This window comes from Hemiscyllium ocellatum, chromosome X (genome assembly GCF_020745735.1).
Source record: "Hemiscyllium ocellatum isolate sHemOce1 chromosome X, sHemOce1.pat.X.cur, whole genome shotgun sequence".
NCBI lineage: Eukaryota > Metazoa > Chordata > Chondrichthyes > Orectolobiformes > Hemiscylliidae > Hemiscyllium > Hemiscyllium ocellatum.
The window spans coordinates 16,212,875-16,231,615 of NC_083453.1; the positions used below are offsets into that span (position 1 = coordinate 16,212,875).

General features: G+C 39.7%; 1 protein-coding gene across 9 annotated transcripts in view; it reads right to left on the bottom strand.

Moving 5' to 3' along the window:
• The window catches only part of kmt2d (lysine (K)-specific methyltransferase 2D), a 248,665-nt gene that overhangs the window by 160,348 nt on the left and 69,576 nt on the right, over positions 1-18,741 (bottom strand). For 8 of the 9 annotated variants that reach the window (XM_060821028.1, XM_060821029.1, XM_060821036.1 and 5 more), the window contains exons 3-8: positions 17,891-18,026; positions 16,355-16,605; positions 13,129-13,238; positions 11,728-11,890; positions 1,378-1,549; positions 845-959 (exon numbers count right to left, since the gene is read on the bottom strand). In XM_060821028.1, coding sequence (XP_060677011.1) covers positions 845-959; positions 1,378-1,549; positions 11,728-11,890; positions 13,129-13,238; positions 16,355-16,605; positions 17,891-18,026 — 947 coding nt within the window. Of the gene's footprint in view, positions 1-844; positions 960-1,377; positions 1,550-11,727; positions 11,891-13,128; positions 13,239-16,354; positions 16,606-17,890; positions 18,027-18,741 lie in introns of those variants that run through there. The other variant, XM_060821033.1, reaches the window with a different exon arrangement.

Sequence of the window (18,741 nt, forward strand, 5' to 3'; positions counted from 1 at the left end):
GAATAATACAGGTGAATACAGAGATCCACTTGGAGAGCAGCAGAAACAAAACATTAATCATCTAGGAGTTGCCAGATGGCAGCAAATGTTTTATACAAGAGGAAAGAATCAATATGGTTGGTCTTCTCTTCTCCCACCCATCTAAATATGGACAGTGACATTTCTGTTGATGATCGGCAAGAACATCTTAAAAATATAGAAAAAGAAATGGACATCAACCATATTACTATAATAAATTCAGTGACAAATTTTAACCATCAGTTGAGAAAGCAACTAGACACATTCCAGACTTCTTGATAGTTAAAAAGTGAATCTACTATATTAAGGTCTGCAAACTCTCAAAACAACTCAGTGGAATTCAGGAAAAAACGATATGCAAGACTTTCAAGTATCATTCCTGGTGAGTCAGCAGCATAATTGTAATATCCTAGTAATCCAGAATCCTAGGCTAATATTATGGGGACTTGGGATTGAATCCCAACATGCAGACAGTGAAACTTGATTTCAATAAAAATCTGAGATAAAAAGCTCGTCTAATGATGACCACTGTTGATTTGTGTAAAACCTCCATCAGTTCATTCACTCATCACCACTTTCAGGAAGGAAATCTGCTATTCTTACAAAAAGGTAGTTGCTTTTTAACTGCCCTCTAGTTAATTAGGGATGGGCAATAAATCCTGACACGAGTCAGCGATACCCACACCCCATGAACAAATAACCAGAAAAACATTAAAACTGGTGCTCCAAACATAAGAGACTAAAGCCATCATGTACTGTCTGCCTGACACTGAATGATATCAATTGAACACACAAGCATACGCACATAAAGACACAAAGCACCCACCTTGCATTTCCAGCTATCAGTAGGCAGTGATTCCATTGCTGGTTTTAAACAAAATGTGTGATAGCCCTTGTCACATGCATCACACACAAGCATCATTGTGTCGGCACCAGGCTGTCTGCATAGAATTTAATAGACGACATTACAATTTAGTAAAACAATCCAACATACTAGAAAACAAGGACATTTGGGCCACTGTACCAGCTCTTCCAATGAGCAATTCAGTTAACCCCATTCCCTATTCTTTCCCTTTATGCCTGCAATTTTTTTTTGCGTCTTCAAATATTTGTTCAATTCCCTTTCTGCCAACATTCCGTGAACGTATCAAGACAAAAGTTAGCAAACCAATACAAATTACAGCACAAAAGTCCCACAAAATATTTAGAAAGAGAATATGCACCACCTGGACTCATACTTTCATTTTCCTTTAACTATTAAAATACTAACAGGAAAACAGGTTACACAGATTTCACATTCCTTCACTCTCTCCTTGACAATAATGCACATTTCATGCAGTGTCTAAATGAGATACAAACCTGCAAGTCTGGCATACTTTGCACTCAGGGCACTGCCAACCAGCACGTTTAACTGGTGTTACGGCAATTTCCAGACATGCACCATGATAATGCAATCCACAGCTGGTACAGAAGAGAAGGTCCAGGAGATCCCCTGGAGCATCACATACGCCACAATTTGCCTCATCTTTTGCTAAAATGGAATTTTAAAAAAAAGTGCTGTATTAAAACTTATGCTATAACCATTTACTTCACTTCATTGATGAAATTCAAATCAGAGACTGAAAATTTATAAAGGTGAATGATTTTTTTAAACACATGTGATTTAGTCATCTTTTTAACAGGTAAACCAAAGTATCCCAGCATCACTTTGCAGGGAGGTCTTTCTGGTTGCCATGGAAAAAAACAGAAGATGTCAAAAACAGGCACTAAAACCTGGGTTAAGTGCAGAGCTAGGACTTCATATTAGAAAAACTGAGTTCCATTAATCACTACTCCAGTCATAAATACTGAATGAGACTCAACTTATACATTTTAAGATACATATTACATAATCAAAATCATCAGCCCATTTAAAATTAGTTTTTAAATTAAAAGCAAAATTTAAAAGCAAAACAACTTACATGGATGTTAGAACAATTAGCACAAGTACTCAACTAAACAAGTTACATCTAAACACCAACATCCTTGTCGATTTTGTGCACTTGTTTCACCTCAGGGCATCAGAATACTACTGCAAAAGCATTCCATTCGCATTGACTCAAATTGGAATTTGAGGTTAGCTTTTCTCACTAGTTCACCAGCCCAACTTGCACCACAAAAAATTAATTGCCTGTTACAGTAAGTGAGCTACGCCAGGTTGTAGCTAAAATATCTCAAAAGACAATTAGTCTCAGATTTTAGATTAGATTACTTACAGTGTGGAAACAGGCCCTTCGGCCCAACAAGTCCACACTGACCCGCCGAAGCGCAACCCACCCATACCGCTACATTTACCACTTACCTAAGGCTATGGGCAATTTAGCATGGCCAATTCACCTGACCCGCACATCTTTGGACTGTGGGAGGAAACCGGAGCACCCGGAGGAAACCCACGCAGACACGGGGAGAACGTGCAAACTCCACACAGTCAGTCGCCTGAGGCGGGAATTGAACCCGGGTCTCTGGCGCTGTGAGGCAGCAGTGCTAACCACTGTGCCACCGTGCCGCCCACTCAAGTGCAACTGGCAATGCAGTTTTATGTAGCAAAACAGGAACACCCAACCCTTGCACAAAAGTGCAGTGCTTGAAACAGCCCTCTTCCTACTCTCGTACCCTCACATTGGTTTAACCATCACTTCATCCTCTAGCCCTTTGTGAATTAAATACTGACCATTCTTCACTTCCCATGCACTGGGAATGAAAAATGAATACATAATAATGCAATGGTGACAATCAAATACTACTGAGCCAATGAGCAGTGTTTAGGGTCATTTTGAGAGATAAATATAGTAGAGCTTCATTAATAGCATACAGTGGCTTAACTACATTGAAAATAAAATTATCCTATTCTGGATTGGAGGAATTGACCATTTCTCAAGTTACATTCTTACCAGTTGTGCTTTTCAACAAAGTTGAAGTGCACAGTAAAGAATAAAAGAAATATTTAACTTCTGAACAAGTCAAGATGGGCAGCACTGAATAAGAAGATCTGGAGGCAGGAGATGGAAATCAGAGATCTTGAAGAAGAAATTGAAAACACACAAACACCGCATATTAGAAATGGACACCGTACAAAGAGCCAGACCTTTGCAAAGATCTGTACCCCAGATTTGGAATGTCCGCAGAAGCATTGTGTTGTTGCTGTCACTGCAGTGACAGTGGCCAAGCCTCACTTTCTCAGTGTCAGACTCACTCTGCAATCACTCCAACAAGAAGTTGTCCAAGTGTTTGATTTTAAGACTTAGAAAAATTCTAAATTGTTTTTTTCTGGAAATCCATAATAATGAGCAGAGGGCATTTTTTATCTTATTTATATTGCAATGTCTCTTGATTGACCTTTAATATTAAGGATCAGTACTATGTTCACAGAGCAGTAAGACTGTGCTAACGCAACGTTTTTAAGCAAGTTGTGTTGTGTTCGTTTTTAGGTAATTTCTGGGTCTGCAGACTATTAAAAGGGTAGAAATAACTTTTAGTAGGGTGATAAGCTCTTCCTGTCAGATGCGGGAGATCAAGGAGAATTTGAATGTTTCTGGAAACTATGTCTGCAGGAAGTGTTTGGTTGCGAATCCTATCAGATCACATGGATTGGTTAGAACAGCAGTCAGAGGCAATCAGGTGTTTACAAGAACAAGGGGATGTGAGATGAATGGCAGTTTAGGAAGATGGAGACACTGCAAACACTGTCAGGTAGATGGCTAACTGCTCAGAATGGTAAGAGAGATAGCTAAGTTGTGTAGGCATTTCTTGGAGCAATCCCCATCTCAAACAGAGGGTGCTAGCCTCTCAGAAGTGCATAGCACTGACAGCCAGGTTTTTGCTACCGTCACTGGATCTACTGTAATGAGGGGGACATCAAGTTTCAAGCAAATCGATTAGAATAGTGAACTCTCTATAGTCTGGGGCAGAAGCAGATGTTGCTGCCACCATCAGGCTGGTGTGTTGCTTCCTTGGTGCCAGGGGATGTCTCAGAGGGTGCAGAATGTTCAGGAGTGTGCCCAGTGGTGGTCACTGTGGACATTGGCGCCAATGACATAAGTGGGGAAAGGGATGAGATTCTACAGACAGGAGAAAACTAGGCAGGAAGTTAAAATGTAGGTCCTCAAGGGTAGTAATATCTTGACAACTACTGGTGCCATGTGCTTGCAAGAGTAGAATTAGGAGGATAGAGCAGACAAATGCATGGCTGAGGAGCTGCTCCAGGAGACAAGGATTCACATTTTTGGACAACTGGGATCTCCTTAGGGAGAAATGGCCTGTATAAGAGGAATGGGTTTGGGTCCAAAGCAATAGCAAGAAAAGAGAAAAGGCTGAGGCTGGTACAGTAGATGAGGGAAGCTAGTCAAACAGTCAACACAAACAAGAGCTTGGCAGAAAATGAGGCAAGAGTGATCAAATTAAACTGCATTTACTTCAAGGCCTGACAGATGAGGCGATGAACTTAAGGCATGTTTTGGAACATGGGACAGGGATATAACACCTATTATAGGAACATGACTTATGGATGGACAGGATTGGCAGTTTAATGTTCCTGAGTATAGATGCTATAAGAAGGATAGAAAGGATGAATGGCATTTTCAGTTAGAGACAACATTACCGCTGTACCTCCAGAGGATATTCCTACGAGGCCTGCGAACTGCAGTGTGCAACAAGAATTGGTGCTGGGTGAACTGCTTTTCAACATCTATATAAATAACTTGGATGCGAACATAGGAGGTATGGTTAGTAAGTTTGCAGATGACACCAAAATTGGAGGTTTCGTGGACAGTGAAAAAGGTTACCTCAGAGTGCAATGGGATCGAGATCAGATGGACCAATGGGCTGAGTAGCAGCAGATGGAGTTTGATTTAGATAAATGTGAGGTGCTGCATTGTGGAAAGGCAAATCAGGGCAGGATTTCTACACTTAATGGTAAGGTCCCAGGGAGTGCTGGCAAACAAAGAAACCTTGGAGTGCAGGTTCACTGTTCTTTGAAAGTAGAGTTGCAAGTAGATAGGATAGTGAAGGCGGCATTTGGTGTGTCAACCTTTATTGCTCAGTGCATTTGAGCGTATGAGTTGGGAGGTCATGTTGCAACTGTATAGGACATTATTTCAGTCACTTTTGGAATACTGCCTGCAACTCTGGTTTCCCTGCTATAGGAAGGATGCTGTAAAACTGAAAGGGTTCAGAAAAGATGTACAAGGATATTGCCAGGGTTAGAGGGTTTGAGCTGTAGGGAGAGGCTGAATAGGCTGGGGTTATTTTTCCTGGAGCATCGAAGGTTGAGCGGTGACTTTATAGAGATTTATAAAATCATTAGAAGCATGGATAGTATATGCAGACAAGGTCATTTCCCTAGGGTGAGGGGTCCAAAACTAGAGGGTATAGGTTTCAGGTGAGAGGGGAAAGGATTGATAAGGGACTGGAGGGGCAACTTTTCACACAGACAGTGGTGTGTGTATGGAATGAGTTGCCAGAGAAAAGTGGTGGAGGCTGGTACAATTACAGCATTTAAAAGGCATCCGGACTGGTATCTGAATAGAAAGGGTTTCAAAAGGGATATGGGCCAAGTGCTGGAAAATGGGACTAGATTAGTTTAAGATATCTAGTTGGCATGGGCGAGTTGGACTGAAGGGTCTGTTTCCGTGCTGTACATCTCTACGACTCTATGTAAAGTTATATAGAGGAGGATGGACTAAAAGCGAAAAGGGATAATCACCTTGTTGGGATTGTGCTATATCTGAACAGTGGGCCGAGGGGTGATGGATGGAGTTTTAATTTACATAAATATAAGGTGTTGGCAAAGCAAACCAGGGCACGACTTTTAAAAATAAAGAGACCAAGAGGTGCAGGTACATAGTTCCTTGAAAGTGGAGTTGCAAGTCGACAGGGTGGTTAAGATGGCATTTGGTAGCTTGCCTTCAATGGTCAGAACATTGAGTATAGGAGTTGGGACATCATGTTGTATCTGTACAGGACACTGGTGAGGCTATCTTTAGAACACTGCATAAAATTCTGGTCATCCTTCAATAGGAAGGATGTTGTTAAACTTGAGAGGGTGCACAAAAGATTGACAAGGACGTTGCCAGGACTGGGAGCTACAGGGAGAGGCTGAATAGGTTGAGATTTTTTTTTCTCTGGAGCGTTGGAGGCAGAGGGGTGACCTGATAGAGGTTTGTAAAATCATGAGTATGAATAGGGTAAATAACCATGGTCTTTTTCTTAGGGTGGGTGAGTCCAAAACTAGAGGGCATAGGCTTAGGGCGAGTGGGGAAATATTTAAAAAGGATCTGAATGGTAACGTTTTTGCATAAGGGTGGTACATGTATGGAACAAGATGCCAGAGGTGCGGGAGGTGGCGGGTACAACTACAACATTTAAAAAGGCATCTGGATAGGTATATGAATAGGAAGGATTTAGAGGTATATGGGCCAAATGCCAGCAAATGGGACTAGGTCAGATTGGGGTACTGGGTTGGCACGGACGAGTTGGACCGAAGAGTCTATTTTCTGTGCTGTATGACCAAGTGTCTTTTTGCAGACCACAATCCTTCACATACAAATTCCCTTTTAGCAAGTACTCAGTTGCTTATGAAGAGTTCTCATAGGTTTGTAGGTATACCTCATTCATTAACTCACATGAGGCATTGAAGAAGAAACTGACAAGGAGGCATGGCTTCAAGATTAGAGGAAACAGGTTTAGAACTGAACTGAGAAGAAACTTCCTCACCCAGAGGGTTGTTTAGCCTATGGAATTCCTTGTCCAGGGAAGTAGTTGACGTTACTTCAGTAATCACTTTTAAAGCTAAGGTAATTCCTTTATTTTTCAAAAAGGTTTAAGGGATATGGTGGATACGCGGATAAGTAGAGTTGAGTCCACAAGAAGATTAGCCATGATCTTCAGTGGCGGAGCAGGCTCGAATAGCTGGACAGCCTACTCCTGCTCCTAGTTCTGATGTTCTTAAAGGGAAGCTAAATAAGCATGGAGAGAGAATGGATGGTTATATTAATACTTAAAAGAAGAAAGGTGGGAGGAGACTCAAGTGAAACATAAATAACTTGCTGGTCTACATGGCCTGCATCTGTGTTGTACATTCTAAGTAGTTCAGTCTGAAGTTCAGCTGGGTAATGGTGCAAGAGTTAAGTGTTGACTGCCATTGATTTTAAACACACCCTGCATTAGTCCAATCCAAAAGACACCTCAGGGAGTTAAGTTTATGTCCGAGGAACCTTGGATGACAAGAGAAGTGAAATATCTAGTCAAGATGAAGGAAGCAAGGAACAGACAGTGCTCTGGAGGGTTACAAGGTAGCCAGGAAGGAACTACCGAATAGACTTAAGAATAGCTAGTAGGGGACACGAAAACACCTTGATGGGCAGGATTAATGAAACCCCAAGGCATTCTACACTTGAGGAACAAGAGCATGGCCAGAGTGAGGGTAGAGCCGATCAGGGATAACGGAGGGAACTTGTGCAGGAGTCAGAGGAGATCCTTAATGAATATTTTGCTTCAGTATTCACTACTGAGTGGGACTTTGACGTTTGTGAGGTCAGTGTGAAACAGGCTGATATGCTCGGACAGGTTGATGTTGAGGAGGAGGATGTGCTGGAAATTTTGAAAAACAAAGATAGAGAAGTCATCTGGGCCAAACGGGATATAGCCAAGGTTTCTACGGGAAGAGATGCTACACCTTTGACGCTGATCGTGTCCTCACTGCCCATTGGAGTCGTACCAGATGATTGGAGGGTAACAACGGTTATTTCTTTGTTCGAGAAAGGGAATAGGAATAACCCTGGGAATTATAGACCAGTCTTATGTCAGTGGTGGGCAAATTATTGGAGAGGATTGAGAGACATAATTTATGATTATTTGGAAAAGCATAGCTGGATTAGAAATAGTCAGCATGGCTTTGAGGGGGGCAGGTCATGCCTCACAAACCTTATTGAATTCTTTGAGGAGGTGACAAAACACGCTGAAGGTAGAGCAGTAGATGTGGTTTACATGGATTTTAGCAAAGTGTTTGATAAGGTTCCACATGGTAGGCTCATTCAGAAAGTAAGGAGGCATGGATACAGGGAAAGTTTGCTGTCAGGATGCAGAACTGGCTGGCCTATAAAAGACAGGGTAGTGGTAGATGAAAAGTTTTCAGCCTGGAGCTCTGTGACCAGTGTTGCGCCAGAGGGATTGATTCTGGGACCTTTGCTGTGATTTTAATAGATGATTTGGATGAGGAAGTGAAAGGGTTGATTAGTAAGTTTGCCCATGACACAAAAGTTGGAGGAGTGTTGGATAGTGTGGAGGTTGCAACGGGACATTGACAGAATGCAAAGCTGGGCTGAGAATCGGCAGATGGAGTTCAACCTGGTTTTCATTAGCAGGGGGATTGAATTTAAAAGCTGTGAGGTTATGCTGCAGCTCTATAAAGCCCTGGTTTGACCACTCTTGGAATATTGTGTTCAGTTCTGGTCGCCTCACTATAGAAAGGATGTGGAAGATTTAGAGAGGGTGCAAAGGAGATTTACCAGGATGCTGTCTGGACCAGAGGGTATGCTTCATGAAGAAAAGTTGAAGGCGACAGGGATTTTCATGTTGGAGTGAAGAAGGATGATAGGTGACTTGTAGAGGTATACAAGATGAGGAGAGGCATAGATAGAGTGGATAGCCAGGGACATTTTCCCAGGGCAGAAATGGCTATCACAAGGGGACTTAATTTTAAGGTGACTGGAGGGAAGTTTCAGGGAGATGTTAGAGATAGGTTCTTTACACAGAGTGTGGTGGTTACATGGAATGCACTGCCAGCAGTGGTAGTAGTCAGAATCATTAGGGACATTTAAACGACACCTAGATGATAGTAAAATGAAGGATATTTACGATAAGTTGATCTTAGAGTAAGATAAAAGGTTGGCACAACGTTGAGGGCCAAAGGGCCTGTATTGTACTGTTCAAATGTAACAGGACCTGGAGAATGTCCAGATTTCGTCTGACAAGTAGCAAGAACATTAGTGTCACACAAGTGCCAGGCAATGACCATCTCCAACGAGAGAATCCAACCATTGCTGCTTGACATTTGATGGCATTACAACCTCCAAATCCCCCACTAACAACATCCTCGGGGTTATCAAGGACTAGAAATTTAATTGGACTAGTCATAGAAGAATGGGTCTGCAAGAGACAGTCAGGGAAAAGGAGCCCCGCAGCAAGTGTCCTCCTGACTTCCCAAAGCCTGTCCAATATCTACAAAGCATAAGTCAGGCATGTGATGGAATACTCCCCACTTGCCTGAATGAGAGCAGCTCCAACAAGAAGCTTGACACTTTCCAGAACAAAGCAGCCTGCTTGATTGGCACCACATCCACAAACATTCACTCCCTCCACTACTGATGATCAGCAGCAGGATTCTGTACTCATGTATAAGATGCACTGCACAAATTCACAAAGGCTGTTTCACAGTGCTTCTGAAACCCACAATGACTACAATCTAGAATGACACGGAGATGCCAGTGTTGGACAAAGTTAAAAATGACACAAACCAGATTATGACCCAACAGGTTTATTTGGAAGTCCAAATAAACCTGCGAGGACTATAACCTGGTGTTGTATGATTTTTAACATATTCTAAAATGACAAAGGCAGCAAATAGATAAGAACAACAGCACCTGGAAGTTCTCCTCTAAGCCACTGACCATCCTGAATTGGAATTATATTGCAGTTCTTTTAAATGTTCCTTGGTCAAGAGCCTGGAGCTTCCTCTCTAATGGCAATGTCAATTTAACTACACCAAGTAGGCAGTTCACCACCAGTTCAAGAAGGCAGCTCACCACCACTCAGTCTGGGGAAATTAGGGATGGGCAATAAATGCTGGTCCACAGCCCATTAACAAAAAAAAATCTTGTTCAACTAAATGTGTCATTTTTAAATTTCAATTTTTAATTCTTCAGATTTAATTTCTGGCAAAGCTCACTTTGTTAACTTGTTCCTTTTCTAAATATTAATACAAAATCTTAGTGCTTTCTGTCTAATTGTCCCTCATTAATTTTTTGAGCATTCTTTATCTTTTTTTAATAGGCTGTCCAATCTTCTGCTTTGCCAGCTGTTTTGCACAATTCTGGGTTTTTTCCCCCTTTTTGTTTGATACCAACATTAACATTTCTAGTTAACCAGGGATGGTGGATCTGTTATTTGGAATTCTAATTATTCTTTGGAATGCATCTAATCAGTACATTCGGAAATATCCCATAAAGATGTGCCACTGCATCTCTATTGACCTATCATTCACTCTAGTTTGCCAATTCACTTTTGCTAGCTTTGCTTTTGTGCCCTCATAATTCCCCTTTTTTTTGTGAATAGTCTTGGATCCACTCCTCTCTCCCTTACAAAAAGGGAAAATTCAAATCATATTATGGCTCATTACCTCAGGATACCTTCACAATGAGGAGATTAACCTATCAATTCTATCTCATTGTACAATATCAGGTCTCGATTAGCCAGCTCAATGGGGCCTCCATAGCATGCTGCTCTATCCAAAAACAATTCAATGATTACTTTTGCCTATCTGTAATTTCCAACCTTTATGCAGATTAGAATCTCCCAAGATTATTGCCATGCCTCTCCACAAGCTCACATTCTTTCTTCCTTTATACTCCAAATCTACCATGCAGTTACTGTTGGGGGGCCCATACACAACTCTCAAGTGACATCTTGCCTGTATTGTTTCTCATTCCAAGCCAAATAGGTAATCTCTCCATTGCTAATACCATCTCTAAACAAAAAGCATCCCCCCCCCCCCCCCCCCCCCCCCCCACCACACCACACACACACACACACACACACACACACCACCAAACATTTTCCTAGCTTCTGGTATTCCTCAAATGTCCTATACCCTTAAAGATTCAGGTCTCAATACATGGCATTATGAAGCCATGTCTCTGTAAGGGTTTCCAAATCATATTTATCAACCAAGCCTTTTTCCAATTTCACATTGTTTCGGTTACTTCCCACAATTGATCTTGACTGCCAGTGCTGAAAAGCACAAGGGACAGACAAGCATTAAAATGTGATCAAGAATGTAAACCCATTTCAATGTTATAAAATATTTAGATCTACAAAACCGAAACTGGTTACAGGATAAAATCAATTTTGTATCCATTTTTTAAAAAACAAATGTTCTTACCTCCTCCAACTACCAACCCCCCAAACTTCAAAGAAATTTCTCCAGCTGTTGAAATATGGTTCCATCTCTGCTATCCATTTTTCAGATATGCCCAAACAATTACCAAGAAAGCTTCAAGGGGAAAAAAGATAACCTAGCTAAACTCAACTCTCTCATCCAGCATCTGTATGCATGCACTCACTAATTGGAGTCAATGAGCAGCAACCAGTGAAACTTGGTCAACTTTCACCTTCCCTCACCCAAGATTACTTAGACCAATTACAGGTCCTTGTCAGTATTTTCTTCAAGACCAGGCAAACAAGGCCAGCAATTAAACCTGGGACCTTTTGTCAACCTTAGTACACAAACAGATCCAGAATTTACCCACAGATATTGAAGAGCCAGGAGATTCCCAGATTACATTTTTAAAAAAAGACTCTCCCTTATACTGTTTTTGCCTTACACCAGATTTAAGATTTTGCACCTATCAAGAATGATATATTTAACACAAGTTTATTTAAAGCATGTAACAGTACCTATTTCCACTGCTTTATCGATGTGTTCTGAACACAGAAGGGTCAATGATTTCATTGACTGAAAGGATCCAGATGCTGCTGCGCAAGGAAAGTGGTACGATCTTAAACATCCCTCCATCTGGCACTGGATGGTAGCTCCCAACCGTTTACAATACTCACATTTCTGTGAAATAAATATAAATAATATTATAAATTACCTTTAACTTAACGATTAGCAAATCAAAAATCAGACAGACATTTAGACCAGTGAACTATGTTAAGATTGGAGGATTGCATAACTACAGATTGCAAGGAGAAAAAAAAACAACTCTATAGATTGCTGGAAAAATGCAATTACAACACATTTAATGTGCTATCATGCCAGCTTGCTGTAGTTTCATTATTCTCTCATAGGATGTGGGCATCGCTGGCAAGGCCAATATGTGTTATCCATCCATAAGTGCCTGGAAACTAAACTGTTTGCGGTGTCATTTTAAAGGACAGTTAACAGTCACCATATTGCTATGGATCTGGAGTTCATGTACATCAGATGAGGTTCTAATGGAAATGAGTAAACCAGATGAATTTTTAGGAACCTAGCTTTTAATTCCAGATTTAGCAATCAAATTTAAACTCCACACCTGCCATGGTGGGATTCGAATGGTCTCCTCAGATGCTAGCTTGAGTCTGTGGATTATCATCATGTCACCACTTTCCCCACATCAGTCACACAATGAATCAATTGCACAGTCAAGCAATGATGAAAGTACAGTCTACATTTTGGAAATGAGGTTAAGTAAGTCGAGTCCTTCCTCAATCTTTGGGTGCCATTACAGTAAAGAGGCAGTTGAAGTGGTAGCTTCAATCAGTTTACTCATCTACAAAAGTAAACTGCTCTCAAAATGAATACTTAAAAGCAGCATGAAAGAAAAGCAAAATCATTTGCGGCTCTGTATTTGTATCTTGTGGAATAAGAGATGGACTCAAAATTATTCCAACTGCCTTCAGGCCTTCCATGATAATCTAGGAAGGTGGACGTTGACTGAATTGGAATTTATCACTGCTCTGCTTTCTTGGAGACTCCAGCAAAAAAAAGTATAGACTTGCTGCTTTTATGACACAGGAACATCCTCATTGCCACAAATATTAAAACATGACAGTTAGTATGAGAGTTGGTTCTTCCAGAAAATACCTCTACAATGGTCAGCACTAAAACTGTGTTAAAATAGCAAAAACAAATTTGTGCTCCAATACTCTAAGCTGTAACACTCAACATTAGTGAGTGTCTCTTAAGTTATCAGTTGGGAATGTGGTCCTTAAAAATTCAGTAAACTTTTAAAGAACAATTAATGTTTTGTCAATCAATGCTCTCCAAGATTCAAAAGTTCAAAGAACCCAAAGTGATAAAATTTTGCCTCTTACCTGTGAGATACCTGAGATTACAGCTTTGTCCACATTGACCAGTTTTTGTCCCTCACCCTGTTCAACACCATTCGACCAGGCTGCACACCAATGATGAGCCCAGAAATGCCCTGTGGAGAAAAATACGAAGGATCAGAAACAAAAACTGTTCATGTAACAGCATGGTTTAAATTTCACACATAATCATCACAATTATTGCAATGTCTGGTGTCTGCTCATGCACACTCAAGCACAGAAATCTTGATTCAGCTGTCATTAGTTCCCCACTCCCCCATAGGGAAGTTGAAATCATCTAAATTGATCTCATCAAAAAAAGTATTGAAAAAGTAGTACATATTACTGAATAAGATGTAAATGGATATTTAAACCATGTTGAATAGTAATTATGAACCTGGTACAAAGTTTCTGGATTTGAACTAACTTTATATTAATGGAATGTCAAAATTCTCCATGGATAGAAAAAAAGTAATGGGTTTCCTATAAAACTTATTTTAAAAAGTGTTTGTAATATTTGAGTTTCCACTTTATTTCTATGAACATGTCCCAATCTATTCAACTTTTCATAAAATGAATAAAAAGTCAAGGATAAACACAGCATTTTACTTTCTGACTTGCTATGAAGGCTCTGTGATTGGCTGCTTGACCGACTTGATGACATCACAATAAAAGGTCCCCTTAATTTGATTCTGGCATCAGGTTTATGACCGTAAAGGTACAATTTACCTCATAGAAAATCAATTTTTGTGGGCAGTCTTCTTCAAGATAATTTATTTCTAACAATGGAATTCATTTCAGTTGCTTTAAGACTAAAAGTATTTATTTGTTTGATCTAGTTTTAAATTGACATTTACAGAAGAGAGAATAGAAAAGCTTTTTCTTAAACTCCAATGGAGGATCTGACAATACCTAGGACTGATTAGAGAAATAAATCAAATGTCAACCATCTCAGATCACCAGTGAATTATTTTAGATGATTGCTGGACGGAGTAATCAGCAAATTACCTCTCAACAACTAAACAGAATTCTGTTCAAAATTTATTATCAGTGTTTTTGGGAGCACTAATGAATTCTGTAAAAGGCATGGATGACAGCAAAATAATGTTGGAGCCAAGGTCATCAATGTTAGATTTTGTTTTCTGCATTTTACATGTCAGGGTCAGATACACATCTGATTAGGCAATTAACAGGTTTGATGCAGGGGCAATGGTCATGATACAACAATGTACCTCAATCCAAATTTCACCAAGGAAGATTCTTCTACTGGCATGGCATTTAATTTTTGCCACAGTGTTCTGAATAATGAATCATTTTTCTTGAAGACTTGCATTTGAGCCACATAGAACTCATTCAACTGGGACTCTATAGAAAGAAGACCTTTCTTGTCTGAGCTAACTTGAAACCCACGTCCTGGGCATAAAAGGCAGCGTGATGATTTTGCATACTATCTCCAAAGATACATTCATGAGTGGGCACAATTTGCAGATATATTTTTACCATGGTTTTGTCCCAACACAATCTGTATGATTACAGTAATGTTTTAGCATCAAAAAAGCCAACTGAACCAGAATTCCTAGCATTAATCAAAAGTAACACCGTAGAACTCAACTATATACAAAAATAAATAAGGCTGAAATACGTTTGCAATGTCATTACTAGTTTTGGCAGCTGCACAGCACCTATCCTCCACGTAAAGAGGAAAAAATTCCCTTGCATTTAGCGCCTGATCTCAAAACATCTCATAGCGTTTCAATTAGAATTCATTACTTTGAAGTGCAGCAAAATTATGTCAGAAATGCGTCAGTTATTTTGCGCACAGTAAGTTCCTCAAAATAGCAATGGGACTACCAGCCGGTTAATTATATCTTTTGGTGCTAGCCAAACATCGGGAAGAATTGATTGCTCTTCAAATAATGCCACGTAACCTTCAAAAGTAACCTGAACCACTGGAAGTGGTAGACAAAGTCTCCAGATCATATATCAACTAAATATTGATGGAACACTCCCTCAGCAGTGTGCTACAGCTTCACTCAGGATATCAACTCAAGTGGTAGAACGAGCTTTGAAACAACAGTGCTGATTCAGGAACGAGTGAATTTTACCAACTGAGCCAAGCTGACAAATCATTGCATACAGCGAAGTAGTTTTCTGTTGAATCATCGCATACCAGAAAATAAATAATATGATGCCCAAGTGGGTCAAATATAATACAACAGTATGGTGCAGAGCCAGAGACTAATGAAGTTGGAGACTTTTTAATCTAGTGTACAGGAAGCTACACAAATGTAACCAAAGCTAAAGACGAAAAGATAGAACAAAGATTGGGGGGGGAGAGAGAGAAGAGAGAGAGAGAGAGAGAGAGAGAGAGAGAGAGAGAGAGAGAGAGAGAGAGAGGGAGAGAGAAAACACTGGATACTCAACTTGGGGTCTTTGCTGGGGGAGGAAGAGAGGAGGAGGGGAGGAGGGGGGAGCTGGTGGTGGAGGCAGCAGCTGGAATCATCCAGAAATTGTGGTCCTGATCACCAGATAACCAAATGAAAAATGCACCTGCAGATGCAAAATAATGACAGGACCTTGGTCAGCTACTAGCGCAGCTCAGACCCTTGTCACAAACTAATTTAAGTTCACAGAGTAGCTCAAGTGTTAGTTCAATGCTGCAGCTCAGCTTGACTTTATTTAAGCACAGAATTTGAGAAAACGACAATAATGGTGCAGTAGAAAGCAGTTTGAGGTCCTAGAGAGCATCTCTTTTATCTGCAGTTTATTTTCTTCTGCTTCTTGTTGAGTTAACAAAAATTTGTTTCATTTCAATACACTGGCATGAAACTTCTTTTTTAAAAACACAAAAACTTAATTCTGCACAAGAACATGATTATGATTTGTAAAAGACTCCATAGGCATATACAATTCTTGAGACTGGAGTTAAGGCATCAGTAAAAGGGTACCATATACTCGCATTGTCATTACTGCTGAATTATTTTGGACTACTTGGAGATTCCATCATTTAAATTATTAAAAGATTAAAGATTTAACAGACTAAAAAAAACTAAAACGTTAAGGAATCCAAATTGTAATCTTTTCAACAAATTTATTGAGAGAAGAATTATGAGGAACAATTTTATAAAAATAGTTAAACAACAATACAAGAAACAATTATATCGAAATCAAGCTTTAGAATTGTTTTGGGAAATTTTGGACTTTAAACAATAAAGAAAACAGTTGTTTTCACCTGTTGACTCAAAAAGAGCCATTGTTGTTGTACTTCTTTCAAAGCCAACTTGTACAAGCTCATCGGAGAGCCCCTCCGTCCCTGAAACACTCATGTGCCTTGATGTTGGACTGGCTTCCTTTGTAGTTCTGCTTGCCCCTCCATTTCCAAATTCATCCAACACAACCGATGGATCAAATTGCTTCAGCTCTCTTTGTCCATGTAGGCTCTGCTCTCCACAATTACAGAACACGCACAGCCTTTGCTCCAAGCTAGATAGAAAGATGGTTTAACATTTAATTAATTCAAAACATTAGCAACAGTCAATAATTTCAAAAAAGAACAGGCACTCGAAGGAAACAAACTTGCAAGGTTGCGGCAGGGAATGGAACTGAGAAGATTGCTCAATGGATAGCCAGCAACGACATGATGGGTCAAACAGCTTGCCTTTGTGCACTATGGTTATGAATCAATTACCTTCATAACTGATCTTTTAATCATGCTACCAACAGCTGTTATCTTTATTATTTTCACTGCTTACATTAGCCAGGTTATACTCATCTTTAAAATACAACTGCTCAGAGTAACACAGTGTATTGGCCACAAGTTCAGAAAAATTTTCATTCCTTTTCAACCATTGCTCCATAAGTCAAATTATCTGCCACTCAAACAAAATCACAAGTATGCAGCAAAATCTGCATCATGAAAAAGTAATGCTGGTTACAAATCTGAACTAAAACAATTACTTCACTCGATGCAGGTGCATTTTTAGTGTATTGTTAAGTTCATTATAAATGTCTACCTTAGTAGAATTCAGAATGTGCTCATTTTTCCACTATACACAGTGCAAAGATTAAACACTTTGAAATTATGAAATTTACGTTTTATTCTCACTGCTAGAGTTTATTGCTACTATCTATTTCCTTTCTATCTCTACTATTCACAGATGCTGGCTCCTGTTTCCTCCAAGCTTACCTTTTCATCACAAACTCAAATCTTCTTTTTAACTTGAGGGAAACTGCAGAAAATTACTTTCCCACTTCAGTTGCAGTATTTCATTGGCAAATATTGGAATTTAAACTTGCTACAACACACCAGTGGGACTCAAATTCATGCCAAGGGCAGAGTACTAACAGAGCCAAAAGGTTTCTCAATACCTTGTTTTTTGGGTGGCAGAAGGGAATGATAAAACAGAAGAGAGCCAACTCACTAAAAACAATACAAACACTACCAAGACACACAAACAGGTCCACCTGAAACGTACCAAAGGTTGAGTCAAAGAACACATATTGCAATAAAAGTATAACAAAAGTACTTTGCCTACAAAATGTATTAAAAGCAGATATAGATATCTCTAAGAAAGGCAAGGACAAACTTTCATAACGCTACAGAATATCCTTCACCCTATCCCAAATAAAATGAAGAAATACTGCCACTTATCATCAATAATTAATCCCTACTGAATGAGGCAAATATGAATTGTGGATTTTTCCCCCTCAAAAACTTGGAACAATACCCTCAGATTCCAAGACATCTCTTGCATATTTCCCCTCTTACCTGCACTGCTCCTCGTGCTGCTCTTTCAAAACATGCTCTGACGTTTCTTCTCGTTTTGTGCAACCACGAGATGCAGACGGATCAGCTTCTTCATCTTCTGCTAAAGAACTATTATCAGCAGAGTCAACGTTCATAGCTGCAACAGAAAATGAAATTGTGCTATTAACCCTGAATGCATTATAAATTATTTTAAACACGCTTTCAGAGATATTTATTGCACAAGTCATTATCTACCTTTTCATTACCTTTGGACTTACAACTTTAGGACACACTGTCAGTGAATGTATCATCCAAGAGAGAGTGCAGTTGCCACCAACACCAGGAATGTACGTACTGGAATCATTTATTTTAACATCAATAGAAAACTTTACCAAATTAACAAGAAGTTTAGAATAAGAAATCTAAGTTTCTGCTAAGAAACAAAGTCTAAAAATCCATCCCAAGTCAAATTGAGAACAAAAATGCAGGAATGGGATTTACATGTAGAAACTGAACTCAATTCAAACAGCATATCTAAGCAGTTACTCATGTTCTACACTCGAAATTAACTGTAACCTGCTAACCAAACAACTCAAATGAGCAAAAAATCGCAAGCAAGATATAATAGCTGTCGAAAACAAAAGCACCATTCATTATTGAGGAAGTGCTTGAGAACATAACACAGCACAGGCCCTTCAGCCCTCGATGTTGGACTGACCTTTTATCCTATTCTAAGATCAGACTAACCTACATACCTTTCATTGTACTGTCTTCCTTGTGCCTATTCAAGAGTTCCTTTAACTTCCCTAATGTATTTGACTCTACCACCACTGCTGGCAGTGCATTCCATGCACCCACCACTGTGGAAAAAA